This window comes from Culex quinquefasciatus, chromosome 3 (assembly GCF_015732765.1).
Source record: "Culex quinquefasciatus strain JHB chromosome 3, VPISU_Cqui_1.0_pri_paternal, whole genome shotgun sequence".
In the NCBI taxonomy this organism is placed as follows: domain Eukaryota; kingdom Metazoa; phylum Arthropoda; class Insecta; order Diptera; family Culicidae; genus Culex; species Culex quinquefasciatus.
Window position 1 is genome coordinate 199,310,357 of NC_051863.1, and position 18,937 is coordinate 199,329,293.

General features: G+C 36.6%; 1 protein-coding gene across 1 annotated transcript in view; it reads left to right on the forward strand.

Annotated features, from left to right (window-relative positions):
• Positions 1-13,455, forward strand: part of LOC6049337 (neural cell adhesion molecule 2) — a 132,985-nt gene extending 119,530 nt beyond the window's left edge. The window contains exon 6 of the mRNA XM_038261327.1: positions 10,258-13,455. Within this exon, the coding sequence (XP_038117255.1) occupies positions 10,258-10,679 (422 nt within the window). The 3' untranslated portion in view covers positions 10,680-13,455. The remainder of the gene's footprint in view (positions 1-10,257) is intronic.
• Positions 13,456-18,937: the final 5,482 nt, after the last annotated feature.

Consider the following 18,937-nt stretch of genomic DNA (forward strand, 5'->3'; position numbering starts at 1 on the left):
GTTCTCCAACTTTGGATAGCTGGTGGTATTTCTTTTTTTTTCTCAGCTTACCTAATATTTATTCAAATCGGTATATTCAATATTCCGTATATATTTTAATTGGCATAAAAAACACAAATCATCCACTTGAACGACCCACCGCCCCCATCCCTTTTTGTTTACTTATCTTTATTGAAAAGGCAGAAAATTTCACAAAAAGTTAATTTTTGCATTAAAAATAGAAATAAATTAACTTTCGAGATAACGTGAGTAAAATAGGGCTATGAAAAGATGGCGCTGAGAAAAAAATAGTAGTTTATGCAACACGTTGCAAAAAGAGGATTTTTTCAGCACGAGTCGTACATTTATCCAACGAGGTTCACCGAGAAAGAACACACACTGAGTGAAATTTTATGTCAAGTTTTCATGTATTTTGTAAATAAATCGTTTAAATCAAAAAAATGTTGAAAAGTGTTACTTTTCGAAATAAGTGCTGAAAAGTTCAACTTTTCAGCACCCATTGGAGTGCTGAAAAGTAGAACTTTTCAGCATTTATTTTGAAAAGTGTTGCTATTCGATTCTGTTATTTTTGGTACAGAAAAGTAGGCTATTTCGTCGTTCAAGAATGACAGAAAAAGTAAGTAGTTTCACGACGGAATTGCAAAAAACATTTTTAAAGAATTTTCAGCATAAAAAGGCTCTATCCTCTATCTCAGCAACCAACAGCTCGATCAACAAAGTCAAAGTGAATTTTGAATCTTTGTTGGACAGCATAAAAAAATCCGAAAAATATTACACATTTTTTGTAAATCATAACCCCGATATCTGGCAAGGTTTGATCGCAGCAACCGGTGCGCGAGGTTGAACTTTTTTTTCGCTCCGCGTCATTTTTCCCAACTTTGGAATTATTGGTCTTGAAGAAAAAGTGAATTTTGTTAAAGTCGTCCGGAAGTGAAGCGGTTTTCTAACATCCGGCCTGGATGGATCGTGGTGCTGGAGGAGGACGGTTCAATCAAGGATGTGTGCTCGTTCCAGGGTGGCCGTCGAAACTTACCGGAAGAGCAGGGTGGTGATGGGTTCGACCGGGAAATAGACAACAACCGGAAGCATGCGGGACCTGGCCCGAATTGGTAAGGTGGCGAGCGCAGAGAGCGAGGCGGTCTTCGGTCACAGCGTGAACGGTCCCCGTCAAGGTCACGGTTTTTCACGAGCGAAAAAGAATTGGAGCCGTCGGCACGGATTTCTGCGCCGGCACCGTTTTACGTGGCAAGTTCGCTTAGAGGTGGAAAAGGAAGACGACGGAGGCGAGCGGAAGCAGCCCAAGCGGTAACCGGCATATTTCGCCTCGTGCTTTCCATAGCAAATCTGGTGTCTGCTGTTGTTACAAGCCTCCTGAAGACGTTTGAAAAGAAGCTATCTGGTGAGCTCGTTCTTTTTATGAGACAACCATTCTTTCATATATTCTGACATACGCACACATCATTCAAGACAAACACGCCAAATTATTACTATAAAGGAGTGGCCGTAGCTGACTGGTTATGTTGTTCGCTTTGTAAGCGAATGGTCCTGGGTTCGATTCCCATCTGCTCTCAACGAGAAAGTTTAGGAAACATAAATTGAAGCTTTGAACATGAATGAAAAATCAAAGTTGCTCGAGTCGGGGTTCGATCCCCCGTCCTTTGGATTGCTAAGCAAAAATGCAAGCCATCACGGCTTGGTGAGTTACGACTGGAATTAAGAACATTGTTATCACTAAAACTATATACGTGCTGGGTCCTTGTCCATTTGACAAGGGTTCAGAAGTTCTAAATAACGTTTGAATCCGATTGATGCAAACGTTCTTTAGGGCGGGGCTTGTCGATTCAAGCTGAGGTACCTCGCGCACGGCTAGCCTGCGTAGAAATGGGTCACCGAAGCTCGGCAGAGCTAACACCATCCAAATGCCTATGCGAGTTATTTGCATGTATAGAATGTAAATCTAAAATACATGGAAACAACTAAATTTGTAAGAAGCGACCGCGTGGTCCCGTTTGGTCGGTTGCACACACACACACACATCATAACCCCGATATCTGGCATCATTTTTTGCCCCCTTAACAGTGCACATCAAACAGAGCTTTTTCAGCAGTATTTTTGTTACACACATTTTAGAATCTTCAAAACAACGGGAACTTTCGAAATATTTCCATATAGTCAATTTTTATAATAATTTTAGGATTGGATCCGTAAGTTCAACATTGTTAGATTAAGAAGACAACAACTTTCAACATATTGTTTAAAAAAGTCTAATAGAAAATCGGGATTTTGTTTTTCAAGTACCTTTTTTTTGGCTTTTTACCATTTTTTTATTGTTTTATAAAAAAACATTTTTGTTATCAAAATTTAAAATTGATGGGCAACTAATTTTCAAGTACCTTTTTTTGCCTTTTTACCATTTTTTTAATTGTTTTATTAAAAAAACATATTTGTTATCAAAATTTCAAATTGATGGGCAATCAATTTTTATGTATGTTAAGAATCATGTTAAGCATGCTTGAGTTTATCCAAATATCTGTGAATTTAGAATGTTCAAATCCGCAAAAAGTTTTTTTTTTCGCAAGCATGTTTTTTGGTCAAATCTAAAATTTTTGAAAACTAATGATTTGAGGAAAGCCTTTGAAAAAAAGTTTTCACTTATGTTCGAAAGATTTAAAATATTGTGGTTCTTCTAAGAAAACACGTCATTATGCATTTGTCAAGTTATTAGCACAGAAAAATCAGATTTTTTCAACATGAATCGAACATTTAACCCCTGACTGCCACAGCCAACACGAAGCAGCGAGGTTCAAGGAGTTGTATAAATACGACGAGTGCTGAAAAAACAAGTTTTGCATCGAATTGTTTACAACCTTTTTTGCACGTCTGAAAAAACCTATTAGAATGTAATTTTACGTTCAGGGTGTGTCAAGATTGAATCTTCTGTCATATGAAAAGTGACAAGAGTGCAAGGAGTTTATTTTCGGTTTTTGTTCAATATCTTAGGATTGAAATCAAATTTTGGGGATCTGTAAAGGTCAAAAGGTGAGGCATTGTGAGTTGTTCAAAATGTCGCTCTTAACTCAATTTGGTCAAAGTTAGTAGGACAGAGACAATTTGTAAATAGGACATTGTTGTTTACAAAAAAAAAGTGAGGATGGCATTTACCTCTCTAAAATGGGTTTAGCAACGTTTTTTTGCAGTACTCGACATATTCTGAGCCTTTTTTTGTTTTGTTTGTTCAGCTTCGAAGATTTAAAATTGACTTGTGTTGAATTCAAAATAAAAAAGATTAAAATGGTTTTGCTCTTTAAAGATAAAAATCAAGTTGAAAAATAAAAAACGATTAGTTTTGAGATTTTAGCCCCTTAAGAAGCGGAGCTATGTTGCGGAGGGTTTTGATTTGCTACATTCATAAACAAATGTTTACCGGTGCAGATTTGCTTTGAGGTGGTCCTGGGTGAAAACCGCTGTCCAAAAACTCAAGCTTCTGGTTTTATTTTAGAAACCATATTTTTTTGTGCTGAAATGAAACTTATTCCTTAAATCGATAAGTTGTACAAGGTCACATCCTTTAGCACACACAACCGCTAACCAGGTTTCCCTTCTGGTAGGTCGAGTATAGTATCTTCCCAACATCGACTACAAAAACGCTCGCATGACCCAGGAAGCAAAAAACTTCAAACTGTCACACCGTTTTCCCCTCCATAAGTCGTGCGTTACGTGTCACGTAGAGGTTCTGTGTGTGTATGTGTGTTTGGGAAGCAAGTTTTTTTATGGGTTGACTTGTTTACGATATACGCAACGTGAGAAGGACGACCCCTCCATCAGTCAATTCGATTCCCTTTTTTTCTGCCGCCGTTCCTCGTACGACCAAATTCAATTTATTCGACTTTACCTGTCAACACCTTCACGCCACCATCATCGTTCTGTTAGTGTGTGGGTGTGTGTCGATTGGGTCCTCGTTGGAAATCTTGGTGAGCAAAGTTTTCCTTTCGAATATACATTGAAATCAATCTCCATTAATGGTTGTTTACGTTTCATTCTCGAACTTTTCCGAACTACTGATGACTGCGGGTTTTTGCCCGAGTTAGGGGTGTTGTTTTTCTTGCCTTCTTTTTTTACGATTGTGCAGCTGATGCGGTACGGCGAAGATTCGATTTCTATCTGCTTTGAGAGAAACACATTTGCACATTTTGTACCCTTAGGTAAACCAGAGCTTCTTTAGTATAGTGCAGATCACTGTCAATAGCAGAACTGCTTGAATCAATGTATGTTAAACCGATACAGTTGAGTCCTTTTTTTTCAAGAAAAATAAACAAACTACTAAAAAATCTCATTTCTTGATCAAACAAATTGCAATCGTTCGTTGGAGATGATTTGCAATCAGTTTGACAATTCAATGTAAATGATTCTATTTGTGAAACTACTTTTCTCCGTAACCAGTAAACCGACCTACACAAACTTTATTTTTCCGCATCACCCGTTACTTGGAAAACACACTCGCATGGCTTGTTTTCCTGCCATCGAGAAATGCTACAGTTCGATATTGCCTCAATCTATTTGCTCTGACACCTTTCGAAGTCGTGCGCTTGAGTGCATCCGGTAGGAGCTGTTAGATTTTCTATTTTTGCTCGGAATTCTGGTGTCTCTGTTCTTGGGTTGCATTTGCCTGCCGGGCTTGAAATGTATCATGCACACACATGCGTTTGATCTTGTTTAATGCATTATTAAAGCTAGGTTTCACGTAAATGTTGCCTGAACCGATACTAATGGATGATTTTCTCTCTTAAGAATTGTTTTTTTCGTTCGTAAAAATTGAGCAATTTTCTTAGAATTATCAAATTTATTCATTTCAATGTTGTTTTTTTTCCGTATTCCGTTTATTTTTGAAACAATTTTGATGGTTCATATAAGGCTAATGTTTTACCATTAGTTATAAAAATAAATTTAAAAATTAAGCATCATTTTATGAGTGTTTAATTTTCATTCAAAGATAAATTGCTCAATAGAGCTACTGAGATGTCAGAACATGAAAAATAAACCCGAGAATGATACAAAATAAATGTCTTACAAAAAATACCTTCTGAAACAAAAACATCGATAAGACCACCATATCAATTCCAAATATTTCTTTTTTCTACAAAGGTTCCATGAAACTGTACACAACATCGCTTTGCTTAACTTAACATGTCTTTTACTTGCAAAAAAAACTTATTTCTAAATCAATTTGGTTTTAAGCACCTTTGAATTGGATTATATTTATGTATTTTGATTTAGTTCAAACTTTCCCTCTGATCAAAGAAGCTATTTTGTATTATTGGTTCAAACATTCACCAAAGATTCCATACACTTTTGGCAAATTCCATGCAAAAATGCTACTCAAATATTTCTTTTGCTTTAGCTTTTTTGTGATATTCGATTCACTTTTAGAGCTCTAAAAAACGAACATTTAAATATTGTTAATGTCAATTTGGACTTAAGGGTCAAAAGTTACAGCCATATTAAGGTAAAAAAGATGCGAATTGAAAACTTAAATATCTCGAAAAGGCGCATGCCAAATTTTTAGCCCCAGGTTGCATTTGAAAGAGGAGATCTAGCACTACAAACGCTTAAAAATCTTAGAGGTGTTTTTCTTTAAACTCGAGATATCTTTATTTGAAAAAGTCCAATTTTCAAGAGAAAACCATATGGGACCATCCCAGCGAAATTCAAAAATTGTCCAGATATATGTTTTTTTCGTGTAATTTTGCCCGCTGAATCTGAATCAGCCCTCAGAATTGAATAAAAGTATCGAAAACTCGATTTTTGAACATAGTTTGGGTTTAAATGATAATTTTTTTAAGGTATTTCAGCAACCAGAGGAGCAATCTTCAATATCTCTTTGGAAATTTCATTTGAAATTTTCTGAACTTTTCGAAAAAAAATATTTCGAAGAATAGATAATCACGGAAACTATTTAAAAAAAAATTCGATTATCAGATTTTTTTCAGTCAAAATTCATTTTTAAAAGGCTTTATTCTAAAAACAATTTATTTTATCAAAGAATCAGAAATTTTTTTCGATTGCAATTAATATTTTTCCTTGAAAATTTAAGTCAAAAATTCATATTTTTTCTTAAAATATAATTAATTTAAAAACAGTCACGGTTCAGAGGAAACCATTTTTTTACTTAAAAGTTGCTGTTTTATGTTTTCTAAAAAATATCAATAAATTAAAAAAAAATAAGAAATACGGTTTTAAAAAATTTAATTGTTTTGAAAAATAATTGATTTGAAAATCGTCAAAAAAAGAACTGGATACCTATTTTGTTAAAAAACACCCCTACATTTTTTTTGTTCAAAAAACTGATTTTTGAAAGTTTGTTCAGATGTTTTTTTTTATAGATGTGGTCATAGAAGGCGCACATTACGAGATAAAATTTTGGTGTCTTCGACAAGTTGCTTGAATTGGCAAGCCCAAGAACTTACTAGAAGACGAAAAAAATCTCAAAAATATTTTTGTAAAGTATGGTTTCCAAAATCACCCTTATCGTGAACCACCCTAATTTTCAACCAACTCAAAAGCTGCCCCTTTCCATAACCGGCTCTGTGGTTTAATGGTTACAGCTTCTGTCTCCCAAGCAGAAGGTTCAGGGATCAAATCCCGGTCGGTACCTTTGAAATTTAGAATCAGGAATTTGAATATGAATAAAAACTAAAATGAATCATGTGGGATTCGAACTCACACCTTTGGATTGATGGTCTGGGACGCTAAGCAGTCGGCTATCAGAAGGTTTGCACTCTAGCAGTGAATTGATCCGTAGTGTTGAAACATGTTTTCTCTTCTTCTCATATTATTAAATACGCGCTGATCCCTGATTTGCATGAGGGGATTGGAAGTCTAAATATAGATCGAGTTTCCTTCAGATGCTTGCTTCTATGTTTAGGCGGGGCCGAACAATGCCCAGCGACCTCAGAATTGGACCGCAAGGAGCTCTGTCATTCTGAAATGGGTCGTTGGAAGCAGCGCGAGGGCTATCACCACCTAATACCCGGGACTGAGATAAACTGTATCAGCATTCGGCATGTACACAGTCTGATACAAATTATACTTTCCCATAATTTCGCTACCAGTTAGCGGGTATTGGATTGGACCACACACACACACACACACACACCCAAAAGCTGCCCCTTTCCATTTGCAACAACTCTTCTGAAGACAACAAAGCTCCAAAACGTCACCATTTTTCGGAAAATCCATTTCCACTTAATTTAGCGATCTGGACTACTGTGCTTTGCTAGCAAAGTGGCAAAATGTGATTTAGTTTTCTTTCGTTTTTGTCGATCGATGTATTTAATTTTTAAAGTTATCCAGATACAAATCATGTGAGCAAAAGCGAAAGAACTTTTTCCTCTAAAAAAATATTCGTTTGAATTAAAACATTGCAACTGCATTGCGCTTTACACATATTCAGTACCACACAAACAAACATTTAAGAATGGATATTTTCTCAGCCGCAAGCCATGTTTTAAGTTCAAAAACAAAAAAAAAACTCTACCAGCCACAAGCAGACGGCAGAACCTTGACTGTGCCCCAAAATTCAAAGGAAAATATAAACATAAACTACCCATTTTCCATTATATAAATTTCAATCTTTTTACGTCCTGCTTTGCTTCAAATCCCCTCTCTCCGCCTTGACAAGCCCAGTTTTTCCCACGTGACGACGACGACGACGCAGAAGAGAGCCTTTTCCCGACCACACCAGAAAGCCCGAAGAAAAACGCTTGCAATAAATTTTCATTTTATGTATTATGTAAAATTAAGTTGAAACAAAACAGTTCCACAACACCACTCTGCCCAGCCAACACCGCCGCCGCCGCCACCACCACAGTCAAGCGTTTTTGGCTTGACTTTGGGGCTGGGCCTTTGCTGGAGGAAAAGTTGGCAAAGTTTAGCATATCTGCGAAGGCCCGTGAGTCCGTCTCGTTGGTTGGCATCCCTTTTTTTGGACGTGTAACGTGGCAAGCCATGGCAAGAATGAGCGTGAGCAAACATGTTGCTTCGAGGCGGGAAAACGAGCAAAAAATAAACGCTTGCCGTCAGTCTCAACTCCGTAAGAATCGGGACCTCACGTCAAGTGTAGCAACTTGAATGGGCCGGGCAGGGTCCTATTTGTACACGTTTTCATATTTGAGAATATTCTGATTCTGGTACCTTAGTGTTTTTTGTTCTTTTAACAACGCTTTTAACAATTTTACAACTGTGCGGGTTGTTAAAATCAACTTGAAAAAAATATTTAGAATTTGTTTTTTTATATAGCGAATTTCAAAAATTATAGACTGTAAACGCTAAATGAAAGTCTCAAGCATTCAACTTATTCTATTAACCTTATGATTAAAAATGTTGTCCAAATTTTCCACAAATTTGCTCCACTATTCCTCGGTGCGTTTGTTCGGGCACACCTTTTCCAACATTCCACCGTTACAAAATGGCCAAACAACGGCCCATGAATATATATCTCGAGTTACACAAGAAACAATGTCAGTCGCCGTGGTTTTCGATCCTACCTGCGAAACACAAGGAAACGCCACCACGTGGATTGAGCAAGAAAAACTGCTCTTTTGGCCGACACACTCACACGGCGATGATGTCGAGCCAGAATGAGTGAGCAAACATCGTTTCAGCGCTGGTAATGTTGTTTCCTCGTCTCCGAGGGAGGGTGAACAAAAAAATAACGCAAAGAAAAATGTGAACAAACAATTTAACGCCACTGCAAACTTTGGCGGTTTTTGTGAGCGGGCTTTTTAATTCAATTTGAATAAAGTAACGGGACGAAAGTGTTGCATATTTAAAATGTTTCATTGTTTGTTCTTTTTTGAGGGAGGCTTGAATATTTTCTGAGAAGGTATGTGAAGTAAACCTTGCAAGGAAAACAATTTGTTTCAATACACCGCACACACAAAATAACTTAACAACAAACTGCATCAGCAGTTAACAAACCGCGAGTAAATGGAGATTCCTTCGTCACTTGCAAATACACTTTTCCCAAATTTATCTCAAACCAGCTTTCCCGCTGGCGAACCATTTTGGAAACCCTCCAACTAAATGTTGTCCGAAAGTTCGCCGCAAGCCAGTGGCGCCACATTTCAGCAGAGAACCTGTCATGTTTGCCACTTTTTTTTGCCGGCCACCTACCGTAGTGCAAGGCGAAACGTTCGTTGCATCGTTGAACTTCTGATGAAATAAAAATATTTCCATAACAATAAATCTTGTGCAACGTGGTGCAAAAGAGATCCGCCACTAACAAACCCCTGGTTGTAAGGTAAAGTAGTGGTTGTTTGTCCACTTTGTTATGTTTGTTGTGTGTTTGATTAGTGTGGGAAATCAAATGTAGATTTGTAATCAAAGACTTGACTTTTATTCCTGAAAAATGATTTACATAAAACCTCAATACATAAAACCCTTTTGCTCAAAAACATAATGGCATCTGATAACCATCTTAAAAAAATTCTAAATGGCAACGCAGTGCATGCAAATGGTTGACTACGTCTTCGGGTTATTAGAAATTTGCGGCTCCAACTCCGACTCCAACTCCAGCTCATAAAATTGAGCCGATTCTAGCAGTTCGAGTTTTGACGACTCCGACTCCGACTCTGACTCCTACTCCACGGTCCTGCATGGAACTTTGAACAATCATGGAAACAAAACTTGATGATTTTTTACACAAGTATTTTTATAAAATGTCTAATTGTTACTGCCAAGTGACAATTATGAGTTAACCTTTCGGCAGTCACGCTAGTGTACTTTATGCACAGGTCATCAGACTTAATTTTTTTTCTGTTGTTTTCTCGTTACAATCTGTGAAAATGAAAATTGGGTTCCCTCAACATGCTTTAGTCGATAGAATTACATTTATGTTTATTTTTTATAGTATCAAACATTAGAGACGAATCCGTGAAATTGTTAAAAATCTACAATAAAACTAACAAATATTGATTCTGAATACTTTGGCATCATTTAATGGAACCAAGCAACTCCATTGTATTTAGCTTTCATAGTTTAAATGTTGTGGATTAAAATATAAATTTCTTCGACTGTGCAAACAATGTCGAACAAACATCCAAATACCTTATAAAATTGGGTTTTCACCTCTGGTATAACGATCCAGGAGTTGCAAGCCAGCCCTCGTACCAAGTACGGTTTTATGTTGGATGGATTTTTAATGCACTCACTTCTCTACCTCTCCTTCTCTCTTTATTTCTGGTCTCGTCCTTCACACAGGTGAAAAGCCAGCCGCAATGCAACATCCGAACAAGAGTCCAACGGCAGCATCCGGCGCTGGCAGCAGTGGTGCCTCGGCCGCAGTCATCAGTCGTCTAACGAGCCCCAGTCCGGCTGGCAGCTGCTGCTGCTACTGGCTGGCAACCCTGCTGCTGACCTACTGGACGTACTACTGGTCTTCCCCCTGGATCCGGTTCCCCCGGGTGCCGCAGCTGCTCTCCTCCTCGAAGGTGGTGCCGCCGCCGCCGCCGACGACGACGACGACGATGTCCTCCTGTCCCATTGCGGCAGTTCTGCGGCGGACGACGATGACGATCTCCAACTCCAACAGACCCTGGACGGCGACATTTTGTATACTATTAGTGCTGGTAATCGTAAAGACTATATTCAGCAAAAGTATTAAGTTGTTTGATGCGGTCTAAAAGGGCTGGGTTGAGGGGCAAAGAGAGAGGGTTTCGACTGAGGAAGGGACGTTTGAGTGTGTGTGCGTGTGTGGCAGTTTCTGTATGTGTGAAAAAGGAGGCTCTTCTGCAGCCCGCAAATGATAGCTCACAGGTCAAAGGCACTTCGTTTCTAGCGACAAGTAACTATAAATATTTTGTACAGGTTTTCTAGCATTAAAACGTTGTAGAGTGCAGCAGCAGAGTTCATAAGTGAGCAAAAGAGAAATTGTGATGCAGCATGTCAGACTGGTGTGTGAAATACTCGATTTAGGGAAGCTTAGGACTACACTGAAGAGACGGACGATTCTAAGACAGGACACACTGGATACGAAAATTGTAGAGAATGAAGCAGTTGCGGCGGTAGGGTCTTGTTTCCAAAAGGGAGTCCCAGGGCGTCATGGTTTTAAACTGAGGTTTTAGTTTCTCTTTGAATTCTAGCAGCTTTTTGATCTCGTTCTTAAATGGATCAAATTGTACGTTCCAGTTAAAGCCAACAGTCTGTGTATATTGTGGTTATACGGACAATAATCTGGGAATTTTATTATTTTACTATGGGGTTCTGTTGGTTTCTGGTTGCAGCTTGAATTCCTGCTCAAGCTATTTCAAGTAAACGGAAATTGAGCATATCTTGATTCAACCTGCTTGTAAAATTGCGGTAGCAAATTTGTAGGAATTTAAATATTGTCACAATAAACAAATTAAAACACTATGTCTCTTCTATAATGTGGTCTAGACGATTTTCAGCAGAATCTAAACTTGTATTTTTTTCCCCTTCTCAAGTGCTCTCGGATGGCAAAGAATCGAAATCTAACCCTTTTCACCTCGCATTTCCAACGATTCCCGGAAAGCTCTAATTTCCTAAAGATATTTTCCCGCAAACCTTCATCAAATCCTTCTGGCTCGATGAATGGTTTCGCTGGCCGGTCGGAAACGAAAACCTCTTCAAACAACAATCGAACAGCTCGAGCACGGCTCTCGACGATTCGCCGGTGGTCGATTCCGATGCAAATCAAACACTTTGAGAGCCATCAAGCGGCAAAGTTTACGCGCGCTCATTTCCGAACTTCTTCAATCTTTCTTGCCCGCGTTGGTTGGGGCCACGTGGAAAGTCCCGGGTCTGGCTGCTATCGCTCAATCAAGTATTGATTAAACAAATAGAAAGTACCGCCGGGTCGAGAAACTTGCTTTTTGCGAGAATAGTTTCGTCGGAGAAATGGGGCTTTGGTCAGCACACAGAATCAAACCGAGCCAAATTGACTTTTTTTAAGTTTGCACTAGTTTTTGAACAAACACTTGGTAGAGCAAAAAAAATCGTTTGCCTCCCGAAAGACGAAAGCTGCTCGACACAGATAAGAAGGGAAAATCATGAATAAAACACATTCATCTATTTTGTCATTTTGCATAACTGATGAAAATTTGAAGTGTTGGGTGGTGGTGGTGGTGCGGATGTCCAGGAAATGTTGCTAAAAGATGAGCATCACGTTCCTGGCAGGAAGGCACTCGAAGGGAGACTCGACGCCAGCCAACAGGGCAAACATTGTGTAACGATAACGGGTCCAAAGGAAGCAACAAAAAGCAGATGCTTATCTTTGCTGTAGAGTTTCGTTCCTTTTTTGTGTCAGTATATTTCATCCTGTGGGCCGCAGAGTTTCCTGCTTCCTGTCACCATTTATCGTCTGCAACATTTATGAAGCGAAGTTTGCTAGTGATTGAGGAACGGATATTTGCAATTTTAAATTTAATTCAAAACTGTCTCCCCGGAAGGGATTCACTTATGATGGATGCAAATTCATAGTGTTGGAATAATATAACATAAAAAGTTCTACTATTTTTGCAGATTTTTATTGAGTTTATGTTTCAGACTTGAATAAAACTGAAATGGTTTTCTAAGTTAACTTCAGAATTTAAGCCATAATTCTGTCGTTTTGAGAAAATATAGCAGTGTTTAAACATTCATATCCAAAAACAAAAGCACAAATCGTAAACTTTAACAAACATGTTAAGCTTTTAATATTTGTTTACGACTTGGTGCCTTCGGCATATTCATGAAAAGAAGTATGGGAAAAATGCTTTGTGTAAAAAATATTTGTTAAATTTATGATTCAATCGCAACAAATCAAGCTGTAAATTTTTTACATTTTGAAAATACAAAAAAAAACGATTTTGAAATGGTCAGAAATTTTTCAACGCAGTGCTTCCTCTATAATGTTTTATTGTAAATAAAGTATTGAATAGGTCCTATAAACATATGAAACACAACAGCTTATAGGGCCTTTTCGAAAAAAAACCTTCGTCAGGGGTGAAATGGGACAGCTCTTTTAGCCCTGTACGATATTTGGATATTTTTCATTAGTTTCTGATAAAACAGACACAGAACAACAAAAAATGTGCATTTTATTTCAAATTTCAAGCTAAAAATTACTGTGCCTATTCCTACTGTAGTCACGATTCACCCCAGTTGACGGCACATTAGTTGCCTAATTACCTTTCCCTTTAATTAAAAATTAAGAGTAATGTTTAATAGAGTGGAGTATTCCTTTTAATCGCTATGAATGAAAAACGGCTCACCCAATTGATCTTTTTTTAAATATCACAAATATTTTTTAAAGATTACATTTCTCGTCTCTGGCCAAAAAATGGTAATTAAAATTACAACCTAGAATTTCATCATTTAAAAAAAAAAACAATTGGAAAATGTTTAAAAATATTTTCGTTTTTTTTTATCCAATATCAAATTTCTATTCAAAAATTCACAACTTTGAAACAAAAATTTTCAATTTCAAAAAGTAAAATTAATAAATTGGGATTAATCTCCTGTACTTTACATAAAAATCATTTGGACAAAATTTCATCCAAATAAAAAGAGTCTTAAAAATAGTTAAATTCAAAAAAAACTAAAATGCGAAAAAAATGCGATTTTAATTTTCAAACTTCTAAATAATTTCAAATTCTTACTGCGGACTAAAATGATACAAATTATTTGCAAAATTTATGGAATTATTTTAAAACTGAGATTTTAATTTTTAACAATAATTCAACATTGAACATTGCACTTTTATTGCAAGAATCCTGAAGCTCTCAAATTTTCCCCCCTTTTTTACACATCAATCGAAATAATCTTTGAAAACTATTTCCAATCTTTTGGGAGATTTAGCCATTTTTTTTATTTAGCAATGTATTGAGTCATTAGATTAAGGTATTCAAATATATGATTGAAAGAGTTGTAGTGCTTCTAATGCTTATTAATTGATTTAAAAGTCAGCGTATTTATCTTTAACTTACTTTTCTAGAAAGCATTAACAAAAAAGTGCATAAAACCCTCTACATAAAGAGCCATTATTTTCTGGAATCTTTGCCAGACACACTTATTCATAATTTAGAAATTATTTATTGTTATAGTAAATTCTTATCTAGAATTTAAAGAGATTGAAAAAAAAAAATAATATTCAAAATTTTAACTTACTTAAAGTACAAAATATTTATTTCAATTACCCATCAATTACTTTTGATTACTCAAATTACCATTAATTACCAAATATTTAATGAATTATCAAATTATCAGTTTAAAATCAAAGTTATTATTAATTATTTGCCAGTCTGAGGCCTTGCTGGAAACCTTTGTTTGGATAGTCGAATCATGACGAATATTTTTTTTACTTTTAATTGTTAAATTTGAGCTCTCCGACGTTTGGTAAAATATGAATATTTGATTGCCTCTTATATTAAAACATGTATTTTTTCAAAAAATTATCACCGCAATTTTGGCTGCCATCTTGGATTTGAAGCTCGGTTTTTTAGGCATTTTCGTAGGGAAGGGGGGAACAACAACTTTAAAAAATGTCAAAATTGAGTTAAACATTTATTATAGTTGACGTTGCTTTGACTAAAGAGTAACGGATATTTCATATTAAATTCGTAGAAAAAAAAAAAAAAAACAAATAAACACAACAGTAAGATTCCTCCGGTATGACAATTTGTAGCAATTAACAAACGTAAAATTGTTGATTTATGAAGCTGCTTTGAGAGCAACTTCAATCAACACGAGAAAGTTCTCGCGATAGAATTCACAATGGCATTCCATGAAATTTGAGGATGCGATGAGATCCGTTGTTTTGCATCACCGCATGCCTTCAACCACTTGACACAGTGCAAAGGCTAAGAATGGCATTGTTCGACGTGCATTGCACTTATATTCATTTCAGAGGTTGCAGATTTTTTCAAAATATTTTTTAAATTTCATTTTGTATTTGATTTTGATTTCAAACTTCAATCAGCAAAATGATAAATTTAAAACACTTTCTAATGTTACTCGAGTTTATGAATTGCACCAGCACTGCATTCAGCTTCCGACTTCCAACTCTGAGGTCGCTAGTTTCCTGTGCACCATCTCGACACAGTCAAACTGAACTTGAAACAAGAAGCAAATTCAAGCAAATACAACCCACTGCTACTGCTCTCGCGTGCACGCCAGTGTGGCACAGCATTGGTGAGTGGTTTGACATGTGGAACAAAAACGCTGTGTGTCACACTGCTGTGACTGCTGAAATTGCATTCCACACGGTGTGGTTGGTTCACACAAGAGGGTGAAGGTCATGTCGCTGCAATGGCGACGTTCTCGTTAGAACTGCCACAAGTGTGTCACTGCGGCGGCGTTGGAATTTTCCCGGGAAGAATATTTACATACAGGGTTTTCTGTCAATATGAGTGGATTTGAGCAGCACTGGGACGAACTGTGTTTTTGTTGTTTCTTGAAAATTCTCAAAATTGCCTTCATCCTACACGGGACACCGTTGCAGCTGCTTGCACTGAAATCAATTCATCAGACAAATTGAACAGGAACGCTCAACTCAGTGCACAAATCAGACACTGATGACGACAGAAATAGAACATTCTTCCAGCAGAGAGCAGTGCAGCAGCAGCTGGCCTTCCCGACCTGGGGCACCAAATTTGCATACAAAACTCATACACCAGAGAACGGAAGCGAACAGATTCAAGGAATGCAATAAAATTTCAATCAAAGTTGTTGTAACATGGTAGAATCGAAAGTTACGAGACAGCGAAAGGTAGAGAGAAAAAAAGCAAATGAAGCTACGAAGGATGCCAATTGCTGACTCGACATCACAATCAAATTAACAAAGTTGGTAAGGGAAAATGAGACTAATTGTAATGAGCCAGTGCTGGTCGGAAGGCGGAAACAATTACCAGCGAGGAAGTCAGGAGTGAAATGTGAACAGGACGATTAAAAATTACCGTTAAAAGAGATAATTATTTCTTTCAAATTACTTCCTGGGATTTTTTCCACGTCCTTTAAGCAAACCATAGCGCATTCAGAGGGGGAAAAAAGACGGAACAGGGCGAGTTGAATGAGTTTTGCGAGTTGGTTAATCAAAAATGAACACGTGTAAGGCAAAGTGTAAACTGGAGTGCAATGAAAGTTTACGCGAAAATTGGCAATTAGCGGGTTTTGTACGGTAGACTGGTTCAAGGTAGTAACTTGGTGTAATTGAGCCGTAACGAGTTTATGTGAATGAGATTAGGGCACAAAATGGTTTTAATTTCAATTCTAATAGCACTATTTTTATTGATTCCAACTTCCAACTTGAAGAATATGATGATATTCTGTGGTTAGGGCTTTGCCATAAACAACGATGCCATTTGAGAGGGAGAGGGTATTTTTTAATTATTATATATTTCTAACTATGCAAAAAAAATCATCATACTATCGAATTCATTCTGGTTAACAGTAATTTTGAAGATAAGGAATTGTGATTTCTGCAAGCAGTCTAGTTGAAGTAGTGTTCTTAGGATTAAAGTAAAATTTTGAAAGTGAATATTGGCAACTGGAACAATTTTGAAAATGTTCTACTTTTTCAGAAAGTTCAACACCCAATTTATAAAAAAGTTTAAAAAAAAATATTAATATTTCAAATGGGTAATTCTCCGCCAACTCACACAGCAGTTGCCCCGACCCCTCTTCGATTTGCGTGAAACTTCGTTCTAAGGGGTAACTTTTGTCCCTGATCACGAATCCGAGGTCCGTTTTTTGATATCTCGTGACGGAGGGGTGGTACGACCCCTTCCATTTTTTGACATGCGAAAAAAGAGATGTTTTTCAATAATTTGCAGCCTGAAACGGTGATGAGATAGAAATTTGGTGTCAAAGAGACTTTTATGTAAAATTAGACGCCCGATTTGATGGCGTACTCAGAATTCCAAAAAAAACGTATTTTTCATCGAAAAAAACACTAAAAAAGTTTTAAAAATCCTCCCATTTTCTGTTACTGGACTGTAAAAAAATTTGGAACATGTCATTTTATGGGAAATTTAATGTACTTTAAGAATCTACATTGACCCAGAAGGGTCATTTTTTCATTTAGAACAAAATTTTTCATTTTAAAATTTCGTGTTTTTTCTTACTTTGCAGGGTTATATAGACATAAGGGGTTTGCTAATAAACATCACGAGTTATCGCGATTTTACGAAAAAAAGTTTTGGAAAAGTTACTTTTTGCGTTTCTTATTGATTCGTCGTACGTGTCTGTCGCGGGTGACCATGAACGGCCATGATCGATGACGACCAACTTTTGCAAAACTTTTTTTCGTAAAATCGCGATAACTCGTGATGTTTATAAGCAAACCCCTTATGTCTATATATCAAAATTTTTGTTATTGTCTGCTCTAAAGCTTTGTAGAACATTGTTACACTCTAAAAAATAACCCTGCAAAGTTAGAAAAAACACGAAATTTTAAAATGAAAAATTTTGTTCTAAATGAAAAAATGACCCTTCTGGGTCAATGTAGATTCTAAAAGTACATTAAATTTCCCATAAAATGACATGTTCCAAAATTTTTTACAGTCGAGTAACGGAAAATGGGAGAATTTTTAAAACTTTTTTAGTGTTTTTTTCGATGAAAAATACGTTTTTTCGGAATTTTGAGTACGCCATCAAATCGGGCGTCTAATTTTACATAAAAGTCTCTTTGACACCAAATTTCTATCTCATCACCGTTTCATGCTGCAAATTATTGTAAAACACCTCTTTTTTCGCATGTTCAAAAATGGAAGGGGTCGTACCACCCCTCCGTCACGAGATATCAAAAAACGGACCTCGGATTCGTGATCAGGGACAAATGTTACCCCTTAGGACAAAGTTTCACGCAAATCGAAGAGGGGTCGGGGCAACTTTTCCCGATTTCGTGTGAGTTGGTAGAGAATTACCCAAATGTGATTCTTTAAAACACTGTTTTGGTTTTTTATTAACCAAACACACGAATGCCAACTTGAAGCGAAAAAACATACGATATACTAAAAATTATATTGATTTATTTTTTGGGTTTGCAAAAAAAATGTTTGCATCTAGTTGCAAAACTCGTTTTTTCAGCATTTGAAAAAACTTGTTGAACTAACTACTTATGCTAAATAGTTCAGGTTAAAACTACATATTTGTGAAATACAACAAATCGAATTTGTGTTTCGAGCTTCGAAACTAAATATTGTACATTTCCCATGAATCAATAGATATTTTAAATATTTCCTGCAAAAAATCAGCTCTTTGTACGTAAAAAGGCAAGTGGTTCATTTGAGTTTCATGCCAATTATTTTACACAACTCGCAGTGCATAACCTACACAGAAAAAATCAATTTCCGTAATCGTGAATTGTGTTCATGAATTTTAGAACCACGCAGGAATTTATTTATTAGTATTAAGGTGGTCCAAATCTGGGCTTTCTCGAGACTACCCTCTTAAATAAAAGATTGACCCATCACTAGGCTAATTTCCAAATTTGAGCAGATTTTGACAACGGGAAATTCAAAGACCTAGATGGAGGGTCTTTGAATTTTGTATGGACAAAATTGTCAAAATGTATGAAGAAAAACAACTGTTTCAGTTTTTTCTCTGTGAAGGGAGCAATAGTCGTCCAATCTTTATCAATTCTCAGATGTAGGACCTTCATTTAATTTTGAACAACTTTCCCGAAGACACCATATTTTCTTTTTTCCGATAAAACTAGATTTTACCCTAATGGTAAATTTGCATTGTAAACGTGAATCTGAATATATTTCTTCGTGGTTCTAAAATTCATGAACACAATTCACGATTTCGAGAATTGACTTTTTTCCGTCTGAATATTTGCGAAAAAGTTCCAGTAGCCAAAATAAATAATTTAAAGACATTTTCAAATGTTGCTTCAGCATTTTCATACTTCTATGGAAACTCTTCAGAGCATTCATTGAAA